Source organism: Formica exsecta, unplaced genomic scaffold (assembly GCF_003651465.1).
Source record: "Formica exsecta isolate Colony F162 unplaced genomic scaffold, ASM365146v1 scaffold117, whole genome shotgun sequence".
In the NCBI taxonomy this organism is placed as follows: domain Eukaryota; kingdom Metazoa; phylum Arthropoda; class Insecta; order Hymenoptera; family Formicidae; genus Formica; species Formica exsecta.
In genome coordinates this window covers 209,520-223,373 of record NW_021848510.1, presented here as the reverse complement: position 1 = coordinate 223,373, position 13,854 = coordinate 209,520, and the positions used below count along the sequence as shown (strand labels likewise).

The window sequence follows — 13,854 nt, the reverse complement described above, 5'->3', positions numbered from 1 at the left end:
GTTAACAAAGGCCGACAGGCAAACGGAATAATTTGTGTTTACCGGTGTTTATCTTCATTACTATTTGCTCGTATGGGCGACAGGGAACGACCAAAAGCAATTATTCTTCTCCAGCTCGTATATAATTATATAAAAATACCATCTTTTTAATCCGTAATCCTGATTTTTATGTATTTTATATGGGTTTTAAATACGTAAATTCTGATCTTACGGATTACTTCAAATATCAGAAAGAATACACTTTAAATTAATGATTAAAAGAGTAAAGATTAATTATTTTTCAAAATAAAATACATTTTCTCATTTATATTTTTACATAATAGAGTAACAGCATCTTGAGAAAAAGATAATCGTACAGTAGATAATATAAACGCTCGATGACTTGATATCGATGTAATTCTCGCTATAAACTTTTTCATCTTATGCACGCCAAGGAAACGCAGTTCTCATCACGGTAGATGAATAAAAAAAAGACGACGGTTGCGGTGGCGCAAATGATAATCCTCGCATTTTTGAAGCAATAAGGAGTCTCGGGATATAGAAGACGCCAAGTTAGTCGGCCGACGCGGTAATATATGGGATAATTTTCCCGACAATATTCCCAGAAATTTATGAGTTATTAATTTTGTGAACCCCCGACTATCCTCGTATCTAAGCGGGCGGCACGTGTCCTCCTTGGTAATATCTCTATTATGACTGACTGCGATCGATTTTCCGTACGCTTGTCCCACGACCCGCAGACTTCGTTCGTTATTACAGACTCGTCGAGTTCCGGTTTTACTTCGTTGGCACTTCATTATATTCTGTTACGCGTAAAATTAGTCCACGCAAACCAGAATATACATTGTAAAGTTTATAATTGTGATTGTTGCACGTTATATCGTATATCATCTTATATTATTATAATTTACACATATATTGAACTTGAATAAATAAACAATTAAGCGAGTTTCTATTATCATAGTATAAATTTATCTTTTGTTCTCAAAAATCTGAGGATTCACTAAAGATTAGAATAAATATTTTTTCTCTCTATGCTCGAGCCGTTAATACAAAAAATCTACCGTGACAACAGAATATCTTTTTAATAACGAATTTGAGGCGAAAAGGGCAAAAATTGTTGGGACAAAAATTGGCGTAATATTAGTTTATGTATAAAGAGAGCACGCACTCAATTCGTTTATTAAGAGTCATGTTGACGCTGAAGCTGTTGTAACTGCAATATTTCTAAAAGCAACGTATTTCTAAAAGCTGTATTTTTATAATGCGTTTATAAACAATTTCGGGAAGTCCGTGTTCTTAGCGACGTGCTCGTTGCAACTTCTAATGGTATTTGTTAAATTTGACGTATCGCACGTTGGTTGTACGAGGAATTGCGTTCTGTATAGAAGTTACCGCAGTTGAGAATTATTTTGGGCGAGAGAGATGTAATTTACAGAATCATAAATATATAATTATTTTGTTCTTTAGAAATCGTAGGTTTCAATACTCTTGCTTGTCCAATCAAAATCGCATACAAGTCTCATTAATTTCCACAAATAAACACGGGAATAAATGAAATAATCGCTCGATATTCGAACGAAACAACCAACTTCGTTAAATCGATTTTATCAATTCGCCTATAGATTGCATGTTATTTTCTGCAAAGTTGATTTATGCATGGGTTGCAAATTAGCAGCGTGTAAATATTTCCTTATATTATAGCCTTGGATCTACCCTTTTTTCGTTGCATAATTTATATATTGAGCTTTTTATTTTATATCTTATGATCTCAATATTTTTGACGAAAATAATTATCGAAATAATTATATTTGCTACGACTTGAGAATTAAAGAACGAATATCGCACACATACATTTACACGCGGCATTTCTTATCAATCTCTCCTTCAATTCATCAAATCGAATTGTTTTATTACGATATAAAAATTAAAGCAGAGCTCGCAGACAAACCAGTATTCGTTGCGTATCAACGCTTGCGAGTAAACACATCGGTTTGATCCCCCGGTAAGAGGGACAGAGCGAGTTTCGATCCTCCTCGATGAATAGGTCTTATCGACTCGTATACGGCTTTGGGGCAACATTATGTGTCGTCCAAGGCGCTGAACCCCGCAATAGCGACATATGTGGTGCACTGTCTATTGACTCTTGTTTGTGCAGCAGCGTTATATATCGCTGGCTTATATCATGAAGGGCGTGCGGAAGGAAGGGTTCATCCTATCTATGTATCTCTTATCCACGCAGGGTTGCGAGATCATACGCCTTCTAGATAAAGTATCCCCGTCTACCTCTTATACCACTTCGAGGGTTACCTGGCGCGCGTTGTCCTTTATTTCGGAGTAATGTTGCGTGATAACAAGCAAAGCTGACTTGACTAAGAGCTAAATTCAGAATCGCCCCCAGGGAAGCATTATCGATACAGCGAGCAGGTTTTTAAAGAGCACGAAATAACGGATAAAGCGCTGGACATTATTGAGACTATTGTTCGAGCAGTATTATTTAATAATTTTAATTTATATTTTTCTCTATCGTAAAGTATCACGGATTATTTTTTAATTATAATACGCGTTTCGTAAAATATTAATTTCACGCTTAATTAGAAATTTGAATTGGAGGTTTTTAAAGAGATATGAACTATAAATTTAATGTAAATATATAATTATCAACGAATAAAAAAATTGTTTAAAAAAATTAGGGCTGGTACGGTTAACATTCAATGAAAATTGTATTAATATTATTATACGACTTTAGACTCTATTATTTCGATCTTTTCTCTCAATTTTGCAGCAGCGCCATTGCAATCGCTGCGTTGGACGCTTTATCTTGGGGTAATGTTGCGTGATAACAACGAACGGGTAGAATCGTCCCATCGGGACGATTATTAGTGCCGTCTGCAGTTCCGTGAAGACCGGCAAGCCGATAAGGAACTTATAAAGAGGCGCGTATTATTATTTCGACGGATATTTTTATTCGCAAATTAATTGCATATTAATCAATCCAATCATTCTTGCTAAATTGTCTTATCGCTTTTATACGCATTAATATTCATTTTTATTTTCTGTCTTTTTATTGTCAAATAAAAATATTTTAGATATTTTTATATTATTTAACGATATTTAATTATTATTTGATCTTTTTATATTATATGTTTTTCAAAGCCACATTTATATTGATTGGCAGTAATTTTATTGCTCGAGAACCGATTGTCTGTATTGAATATTATAACGTACGCAAAATACATTATTTATGTATTTGCAATAAACAATAAATCATCAGAGAGATAAGCGGTGGCAAATGCAATTGTCCAAAGAATGCCCTTATTATTTATTCGTATGTTTATTTTCAAAAAAATAATATTATTCCGAGCCTTCACTTGAGACGGAAAGAAGAACGGCAAGCAGTCGAGGAGAGAGAAAATTCTCCTTGTCAACTTGGTTCTTCGCGAAAAATATGCGACATAATAAAATGTACACCACGAGATGATGAGAAACTGAAGATTCGAGGATATAAAGAGAGAGGAGTGTAGAGCAGAGTATTCAGGATTGGATACGACTTATGTACATATACCTTGACTCTCTTCAATGGTTTACCATCGCTCGTTGGTTTCGTCCGTCGAGTGCTGGAGGAGAAGGATGCGCAAGGGGAGCAAAGAGAAACAAGTCCGTCGAGCAGAGAATCACCGGGAGCAGTGAAAGATGAATAGAACTGCTGCACTCCATGCGCTTTCGAATGATGCCGCCTGGTCTCGACCGGCGGTAAGCAAGAATAGAGAGCTACTTGTGAAAAATGGATTTCAATGTGGGTTCAACGACTGCTTCGACAAAAGCTAACAATACTGCCGCTTTCGGCTTTTCGCATTTGTTATTCCAAGTATGTTAGAAGACTGTCTACTTCGTTTTCGATTGACGTGATTCTCTATCGACTATATCATACAATATTATGCGGTATCCAATGAGAGATATTTAATTACGGCAGATTCTCTCGGAATATTCTTAGAGACTTTTCTAATAGAGTATATGTACGGTATACATATATACTTTGGATACTTTGCGAGCAAAATAATAATAATCGAATATAATTGATAAATACAATAAATTATATATTTAATTATAAAAATATTTTTAATGATGATTATAATCAAACATCTCTCTTTAAAAAATAAATTATTAAATAAATTTCAAGCATTCGCAGATTCTTCAAGCATTATATATACAAAAATTATAATTCATCTAATCACTCGGGAAATAGTAGATTTTATATATACCTATATATAATGTGATATATAATTATTAGATGGATATTTTGTTGAAATGATACTATGGATATGCTAACTGGTTAAAGTATTTCTTTTTTTTTTATGTTGAAATAATAAATGTAAATGCAAGTAAATCGACAATATAATTCCTCTCGAGCGACAAGACTCTAGTTTCTGCGTTATCTTTCTATCTATTGAATTTCGTTTTATCTTTTTGATCAAAGTTATTGAAAAGCTCTTTTCTTTTATCAAAATTGCATTCTAGCATTATACCTGTCAATTACACACGTTTTATATAAGATTCGAAAACTTTTTATATATGGGACGTAAAAATCTGATAATCATCTTCGATACGTTCATAACGAATATTTATTGCAAACGGAAATACCACGAGAGATGACGTTCAGTAATCATGTTCGAGAAAAACCGAAACATTCGCTTGCTAGGAAAATTTTCGTCGATGTACTGTAAATTAAACGAATTGCAGTAGTGTTTTCTATCCAGAATTTCCCATGTATGCTCCTAGTATGTTATACATATATAGGATGTTTTACGCGGGATGAGAGTAAAATTTCAGAGTAACACTGTTAAAAGGCTGTTATGCGAGGGAGAACGCTATCTCCGTAACGATCGATTTCCTTGAAGCGTGAATTTGCGTACCATCACCGACGGTTTTATCATGACTGCGATGCGGCGGTAGTGAGATGGATCTAGAGGGTGGAAAATGGTAAACGAGCAAAAGAACTCGTTCGGTTTTATAATTTGAAGAATTACACGAAATTGCTTACTTCCGGCGTGGTTATATACTTACATCAATGTAATTGAATACTTACAGTAGTGTCTTTCGTCGTCAAGATTCTTCTATCGGCTTTGTAATATAACAACAATGGCTATTATTATGGTGTCTTGCAGATTGTTGTAAAAAAATCTTCAATGTCTAGAATGCGAAGAGATAAAGGCGCATTCTTTAACATTCGATTTGAAAAAGAATTTCTTTAACGTGAGTGGAAGTACCTGAAATTATATAGAATCTTTGGCAGACGGTTTATACAAAATGTGCACAGTATTATAGTAAACGTATTTTACAAAAACATTATTTTATTTTTAGTAATTTAAAACGATTTATATCTCACGTTATTTAGTTAACGGAACGGAATTATTTTATATGGAAATATAAGTTTTATCGGAAAATGATGTTCGTGTAGAATGATACTCGCGAAGAGTAAAAAAAGGGTAACAAAGAGAGAGAGAGGATTACACGATTCCTGAAATAATTACTACTTTATTATATACGAATACCATTCATACGTCGCAAGTGAAAAATATTATGTATTCGAAGATCGAGAAGGGAGCCCGCTTATTTTCTCGACACATTTTATTATGTAATATAAACTTATGTGTTATACATCGCTACATATGCTTCGGCTTAATCGCTAGTCCTATCGGCTATCCTTACAGGGCTAGAATGCACAGTGACTTGTACAGAATAATCATCATGGCACTCCACTTAGCTCCTCCATTAATCTGTCATTGATTTGTCATTGTCACGTAGACCGGAAACGCGCGAAAGAGGAAAGGATAAAGAAATATATTTCCATATTATTTGTATTAATTAAATAAATATTCTATAAAATATAAGACAGACTGCAAAATATATATAAGTTTGTCCAATTTATCTTCATTTGTTCAATAATAAATAACAAACTATATTTCGCGCACAAATTAAATAATTAATTTACGAAAGATATTTGTGATATTCAAATTGTATCCAAAAGAGCAAAGTTTTACGATCGAGCTCAATTGAGGAATACAGAAAAGAATTGCACCTTGCATTATCACGGATCCCGATATAAACGAACTCTCTGATTCAATTGCACCGAACTTAAATATCTCTATTCGACGGTAATAAATTTACAGTGATTTGTGATCGTTATTTCAAAAGTATTGTGTATTCGCTCCTTTCCTCTTTCCGTGTCATAGAAGCTCCCGTTTCTCACGAAAGCTTTCCCGTTTAGTTTACAAAACGTTTATCCTTAATGCATCTAAAACTGCGAGACGGCAACGGCTCGGCCCTCCTTCCTATACCTATATATTATATATATATATATTATATATATCAGGGAAAAATGAAAAGAGCGACTCTCTCTCTCTCTCTCTCTCTCTCTCTCTCTCTCTTTCTCTCTTATCGCCGTGCGGTATTGTTCCATGAAAGATTTTACAATACGCCGGTTGCATTTCCGTGTCGGGGATTAACTCGGTCCGATATTTTACTTCGACCGCACGTTCCCGCCGCCAAAGATGGATTCTAAAAGATTATCTCCGGCAAAGATCAGCCGCTAATTATCGTGAACGATCGAGTTTTAACGTAATATGAGAGAGGGAGAAAGAGAGAGAGAGAGAGAAAGAAAGAAAGAGAGCATCATAAGTACCGCTGTAATTAAGATTGTATCCCCGCCGTGTGCGCTTTCTATATCTTTCGCTCAAAAGATAGGATGAGAGCAATACATCTTCTATATAAAATGCACGATTTTAACGAGAAGTTCTTGAACAAAGTCGATTGTTCCTCAGAGAAAATTTCGAGAGTCATCATCTTTCGTTTGTACTCAATTTTATTATATGCAGTTATTATTTCGATCGCGAGGGCTTTTTAGCTGTCTCTTCCATTGTTAGATTTGCATGCACAAACGGCTTCAACAATTTTAAAATTGAAAAGAAAGCAAGAGAGCAAGGATGATTGTGTAAAAAAGATATACCATCTTACTCTATATGAGTATTGTCGAGAGGTGTTGCGTAACGCGCAGCTTTTTCGTACTTTCAAGATAATTACCGAAGCGTTATGAGATGCCAAGCGGCAATTTGAAAATTTTTATGCGTAATCGACTCCTCTCACCCACCTTTATCCGTTGTTATCGCGACGATTAGCTTTTCATTTCAGTTTCAGCGCGATGAACAAACGTAGATATAGGTACAGATATTACGCGACGGTACGTGAGTTTGTACAGTACGCTATATTCTCCGCCCGTACCATTATTTTTCATAGCGTGCTTATTTTACATTTCGCTAGAACCAACGCAGCAGAGAAATCATTATTGTTGCGTCATATACGAAATTGATTTTGAAAATTTATACGTTATTTCCTTTTATTACAATGACGTATAGTGAACTGACACAATAGCTTTTTTACATTACGTTCATTTTCCTGTCAAAATTAACATATAAATTCGGGTAAAAAAAAGTTGTATAATTACAATACTTTAGCTACGCAAACCTCTATTCTCGCCGCGTGTTCAGCGCTAAACGCGACTACGCAATTTTTGCAAATTATGACTATTTTTAAAATTCTAATTTAATCGATCGTATTATATATATCAATAAATCTTCACGATCGGGCATTCAGCACTGAATATCCGGTGAGAATAGTGGCTACGGACATTAATAAATACGAAGGACAAGCCGTGCGTCGACGTATATACGTCGCGTGCGGAATTCAACGTCGAGTCACTCTTTTAGATCTATAGATCCATCCCTCTCTACGGGATGGTTCGATTTCATTTTTATAACTGAAATTTCGAATATTCTGCGCGACCAACGCCGAACTCCGCGTCGCGAACGCGATTAATACGGGCCTAATAATTAACGAGTGTTACAATTAGACGTTAATTGTTAATTATTATCGTTAAATTTATGCCTAAGATATAATACACTCACCTAAGACGTACCTGATGATATCTTTGTAAAAATTTCCCTACCACGCCACGAGAGAGAAACAGATAGACAGAGAAAGAGAGAGAGAGAAAGAGAGAGAGAGAGAGAGAGATGCAGCACTCTCGGTGACGGTGGAGAAAAAAAATCAAATTTTGCGGAACACCCGCTCTATGGGTTCCTGCTTTATTCCACGGTATTCTCTATCGAGCGAGGAGACGCTTTGCGAAAAACACTCACGCGACCTTGTCTGGGATTCTGAAAATCTGTACGAGCGCGCTGAAAATCGCTCTGGCGTTTACTCGACACGCCCTACGCGGACATCGATCTTACGCTTTTTTTTTCTTCCCACGAGATATTTTAACCTTTTCGATCATTGCACGACGTTTCGCAAAAAATTGCAAGCGTATCTTGCGAATTTTCTCGAAAATAAAATTCCTTTGGGAACAAAAAGTTATACCATAAAGGATAAAGTAAGTATAGAATTCCAAGAATATAGCAATCAAATAAAAAGAGAATATACAATTACAAGTAAATATAAGAAATAATATTTCCTTTTAATTAAAAAAAGATCTCATTTAGAGATCTTATTTTAAGTTGATTATTAACTTTATTTATACCTTGTTTAAGGAGAATTCCATCGCAAATCTCTCGCACACGACCGTTTTCGTTTCGTGATAGAAAATAGCGGGCCGATAAAAACTTCGCTCTAACAAGCAATGTACTAGGTTCCGAGAAACGTCGACTTAATCTCAGCGAGACTATGGTGTGGCACGCGACGGTTAAATTTCACCGGAGAAATTTCTCGCGCCTGAGCGTGTGGTACACGTCGATCATTCGCGGTATATTATTTGTACCGGCGATTAAACTATCAGATTAATTGCATGTAACGTTTTTCTTCCGGAAAGTTGGGTCAATTTTCCAATTATGCCGAGGTTCATTTCTACCTTCGATCGCGTGCAAAGATCGAGGCGTGTTATAGTCACGTTATCCCATATTAAACTCGCTTTCGACGCGAGTTGAAATCGCGAATTAATTTAATTTTCAAAAGCCATTTTCTCGTCAAATTAATATATAAATCAATCTTTGGTATTTTCATAATCTCAGACGTATTGATATGACTAGATAAATACAACAATTTGCAGATCTGCGTTGTATTAGTGAAACGAATATCGCAGATAGATACACGATTTTTTTCTTCTCTTTTACGTTGCTTTTTCACCGTAACTTTACCATAACAAATTCGACAAACAGTGCTCGATTGTTCAATTATTCCCAAAAAAAAAAAAACAAAAAAAAAAAAAAAAAAAAAAAAAAAACAAAAAAAAATCGGAACGCCGCGCGCTCCGGGTGAAAATCGAGACTCAAACGCATTTTAGTGATACACGCGGAAACTCGATACAATACGAGTCAGCTATTTGGATTTCTCTGGCGATCTTTGACAATGTTTTCAATGTTGGCGAATTTGAGGGATGCAAATAATATGTATTGCACGGTGACATCAAACGACAATAAATGTAAGCGAGTAAAATAAAGTCACCGAATGACGACCATGATATCCTTCTCGGTTTTATGTAATAATCGCAAATTCTGTGATCGTAATTAAAAAAATTATACCATGAGATTATGTCGCTTTAAGTCGCACGTAACAAAAATATGTACGTCGTGCACGATCGTTTGCGTAAACATACGTAGTATTATCGTCCGGTGCCAATGGTCGCTGCAACAGCCCTTCTTTTCCTAAAGATATCAGAGTTATTGTTTACGAAATTTTTCTGTAATATATATTGTCAAACCACACGAATCACTACTCTCTTTCTATAGCCCACAATAATACATTCCCAGCGCCATGTCGATATAAAAGATATTCTCAACTTCAACTTTATATCATTCTCCGTTAATTTAATTTCTCATACCGATCACGTCCGTCCCGTTTGCGTGCGCATTTCTCGCATAAATCGCTCCTCACCCGTCTCGTCGTCCGCTTGCCCGCGCGACCTTTCGTCCGTGAGAGCGAGTCACTTTGGTACACGTGTTCGTGAAAGACCCCCGACGATGACTACCAATGGTAATCGATGATCGGCTTGCTCTCCGAGCACGGATTTATATATATAATAAATAGTATTATTGTAAAAAATATAACTCTTTTAGATACAAATGAAACTTAATATCGCGAATGATACGTGATTTATATCCCGAGAGATGCTGGTACTCACGTGTTCTAACTCGCTTGCCCTTGGACGTCAACCCGTGATGCTTCATCCTGAGTCTGTGCTGGCGCTGATCCGCCAAGTTGGTCGCGTTGCTCGCGAATGAGTAATTGATACTCGAGATATTCGACGCATTCGCAATCTTCCTTTGGATATCCTCGTAGATCTGCGCCTTCTGCGCTTCCGCCGTTCGTCTGTATGTCTGATAGTACGGCCAGTTGGATCTTCCTGTCTCGCTGTACTGTCTCGTTTTATCACCGTCGACGGTGATGATCTTCGAAGTTCGCGGCATCGGGGTAGCGTTATACCTCGGCCGCTGCCACGACGCGTACGACGAGGCGATGCTGTTGATGATCGCCGCCTTGTTATCGCGCGGAACGTCCGTCACGATCTGTTGACCGCTCCCTGTCGTGCTCCAGTATCTGAAATCAGAAAAGCGTCATTAGATCGGATAGCTCTAGCAATTCCGAGATATTCTCGCTCTGTACCTCCTATATCGATCTTCGGCGGAAAGGAGACTTGAGGGACCACGATGTTCGGAGAGGAGCCGAATATAAATTAGTTCATTAAAATAAAATTGAGGCTTTTTAATTAAAAGACTGTCTAGAATTTGAAAACTAAAAATTCGTAAAGTCTTCGTGACTTTCGCGTCTAATTTTGTGTATGTAATTTCCCAATATGCTCTCCATGATTATTTAACGTCAATATATCACTTGGTTACGTTGATATTATTCGCGTGTAATTATTATTGTCCGACGCGCGCATTTTGACTGACGATGCATCGGGCAATGCTTTAACGCGAATCGGCGGAATTTCCATTACTATGTCCATATATTCGCAATCAATACTCGATGAATATACATGCAGTCGGTCGGTGCGATGCAGCGAAACGCCACAGTGTAGACAGCGCCTAGACAGTAATAAGTTGGACGAGCGTGTTAGGTAGCAATTACTAAATGGAACTGGCCAGGTATCAGTGGTGCACTGAACTTGTCGGACGCCATTTGCCAAACGTGTACGTATTACTTGTATAAAACACGAGGTATAGTGCGTCGTCTCGTGCGAGACAAAGTTGAAAATTAATTATTTCCAGGAGAAAGTGAAATTCGCGAATTTGCAAATGACAAAAATGATTCGAGCGCTCTGCCAGTCGATTTGCTGACTGAATTAATTTAACTGGCCAATGTATTATAATTGCAATAGCGTTATACAATTCTTACGCTCCTGTTATAACGAATACATTTGTCGAATAAATTCGAATGTCGCTGAACTATACAACTATACATTGATATTCGGCCTTTGTGAAATCATAATTAACGTTTGTTCGAGAAAGAATAAACGTACAATTGAAATATTATAAAAGCAGCAAATATGTATATTGTATTTTAATTATAATTAACATTTTTATTTGAAAAAAGAATCTACGTATAATTAAAATGTTATAATGGCATGGTAATAATTATATAATTTTGAAAAATATAAAACGTAATAAAAAATAATTCAGAGTGTGACATACATATATAAATAATGACACCGAAGGAAATAATGATAAAAAATATAATGAATATACAGGGTGCGGCATTTATAGTGGCGCGGTGATTTACGCTGCCGCACCACTTTGTCTCCTTCAACGGCGGACACGGGGCGCCTCCTCGGCGCGGCTTTATCGTGACCTTCCGCGTCCTCTGGGTCTCGCCTACCCCACAGCTGCGACTGCACGCGCTCCACGGACCCCATTCGCCGATCTTGCAATCTCTCGGTGCGCCTGGAATCACGAGTGCAATTATTCCGCTCGAGCGGGTCTGCGGGTCCACGTCTAATCTCGCGACGTGCAGGGAGTTGTCGGAACTAGATGACTGTGATAGGTGACCTCAACGAGGATAAAGAAAGTTCTAGCTTTAAAGGCAAGTTTCTGGCTTTAAATTTTACTCTCTTTGACATTTCTCCCCCTTTTGTTAAATTTTAAAAAAATTAATTTTCGATTTAAATAGTAAGACAGTTTAGCTTAAAATCGAAGAATCATAATATACGGCATTGTTTCGTTAAGTTCGGCTAAGATCGTCTTTTCGAAAAATCATAATTAAAGTGAAATGCGATAATCCTAGGATTAGATAAATTGCAAGAAATATTAGATTCGTGTAAACATAATAATGATCAATTTTCCTCACTCTTTTTTATCTCTTAAAATTAAATATTTATAATTTTTGCTATTACGTTGCAATTTGTCAGTTATGTCTCATTATCAAATCGAATAATATACTGCTATGTAATGTACAATCTTGCACACTAAATGTTCGCATGCGAGGAAAAGGCTGCATCAACTTGGCACGGAAACCAGAACGGCGGACAAACGCGAGACAGAAAGGGTGGAGGACACAACGCGGATGTGAAAGACGAAAGAGAAAGAGAGAGAGAGAGAGAAAGGAAAAGGTAGTGGTAGTGCGCTTTGATCATTTACGCGGGAAATATGGCTATTGAGAGCGCTCGCTTCTTTTGCATTAGCTATCGTCAATGAAAAACTGCATCGGGGGTTTTGTTCGGTCGTCCCGTTTTCGCCGTGTCTATTAAAGAGTTAATTAGAGGCTCGATTAAATAGCAAAATCGGAGATACCAGCGAAGGATCGAAAAACATTTTGAATTATGTCCGTAATCATTCTTTGCTGGATTAGCGGTGATCAATAGGGATGGCTATCGATCGTATCACCTCGATATAGCGTCACTAGCTGCATTATACCCTTCTACGCGAATGAAAAAACCAGTATTTTTCAAACGATAATATTAAACGATATAATAATATATAAAACTCACGTAAGGCACTATATAAAGTATAAAAAAATTTTTTAAATATATATTAAAATTAATAAGATATATATAATAAATAGTATTATTGTAAAAAATATAACTCTTTTAGATACAAATGAAACTTAATATCGCGAATGATACGTGATTTATATCCCGAGAGATGCTGGTACTCACGTGTTCTAACTCGCTTGCCCTTGGACGTCAACCCGTGATGCTTCATCCTGAGTCTGTGCTGGCGCTGATCCGCCAAGTTGGTCGCGTTGCTCGCGAATGAGTAATTGATACTCGAGATATTCGACGCATTCGCAATCTTCCTTTGGATATCCTCGTAGATCTGCGCCTTCTGCGCTTCCGCCGTTCGTCTGTATGTCTGATAGTACGGCCAGTTGGATCTTCCTGTCTCGCTGTACTGTCTCGTTTTATCACCGTCGACGGTGATGATCTTCGAAGTTCGCGGCATCGGGGTAGCGTTATACCTCGGCCGCTGCCACGACGCGTACGACGAGGCGATGCTGTTGATGATCGCCGCCTTGTTATCGCGCGGAACGTCCGTCACGATCTGTTGACCGCTCCCTGTCGTGCTCCAGTATCTGAAATCAGAAAAGCGTCATTAGATCGGATAGCTCTAGCAATTCCGAGATATTCTCGCTCTGTACCTCCTATATCGATCTTCGGCGGAAAGGAGACTTGAGGGACCACGATGTTCGGAGAGGAGCCGAATATAAATTAGTTCATTAAAATAAAATTGAGGCTTTTTAATTAAAAGACTGTCTAGAATTTGAAAACTAAAAATTCGTAAAGTCTTCGTGACTTTCGCGTCTAATTTTGTGTATGTAATTTCCCAATATGCTCGTTATCATTATTTAACGTGAATATATCACTTGTTT

General features: G+C 37.1%; 1 protein-coding gene across 2 annotated transcripts in view; it reads right to left on the bottom strand.

Annotated features, from left to right (window-relative positions):
- Positions 1-5,518: 5,518 nt before the first annotated feature.
- LOC115240492 overlaps positions 5,519-13,854 on the bottom strand; it is a 183,723-nt gene continuing 175,387 nt past the window's right edge. The window contains exons 6-9 of one of the 2 annotated variants that reach the window (XR_003884783.1): positions 13,142-13,557; positions 11,766-11,930; positions 9,925-10,058; positions 5,519-9,695 (exon numbers count right to left, since the gene is read on the bottom strand). Coding sequence is in view for 1 of the 2 variants with exons in the window: in XM_029815674.1 (XP_029671534.1) it covers positions 10,015-10,058; positions 11,766-11,930; positions 13,142-13,557 (625 nt within the window). In the remaining variant the exon portion in view is untranslated. Of the gene's footprint in view, positions 10,059-11,765; positions 11,931-13,141; positions 13,558-13,854 lie in introns of both variants that reach the window. The other variant, XM_029815674.1, reaches the window with a different exon arrangement.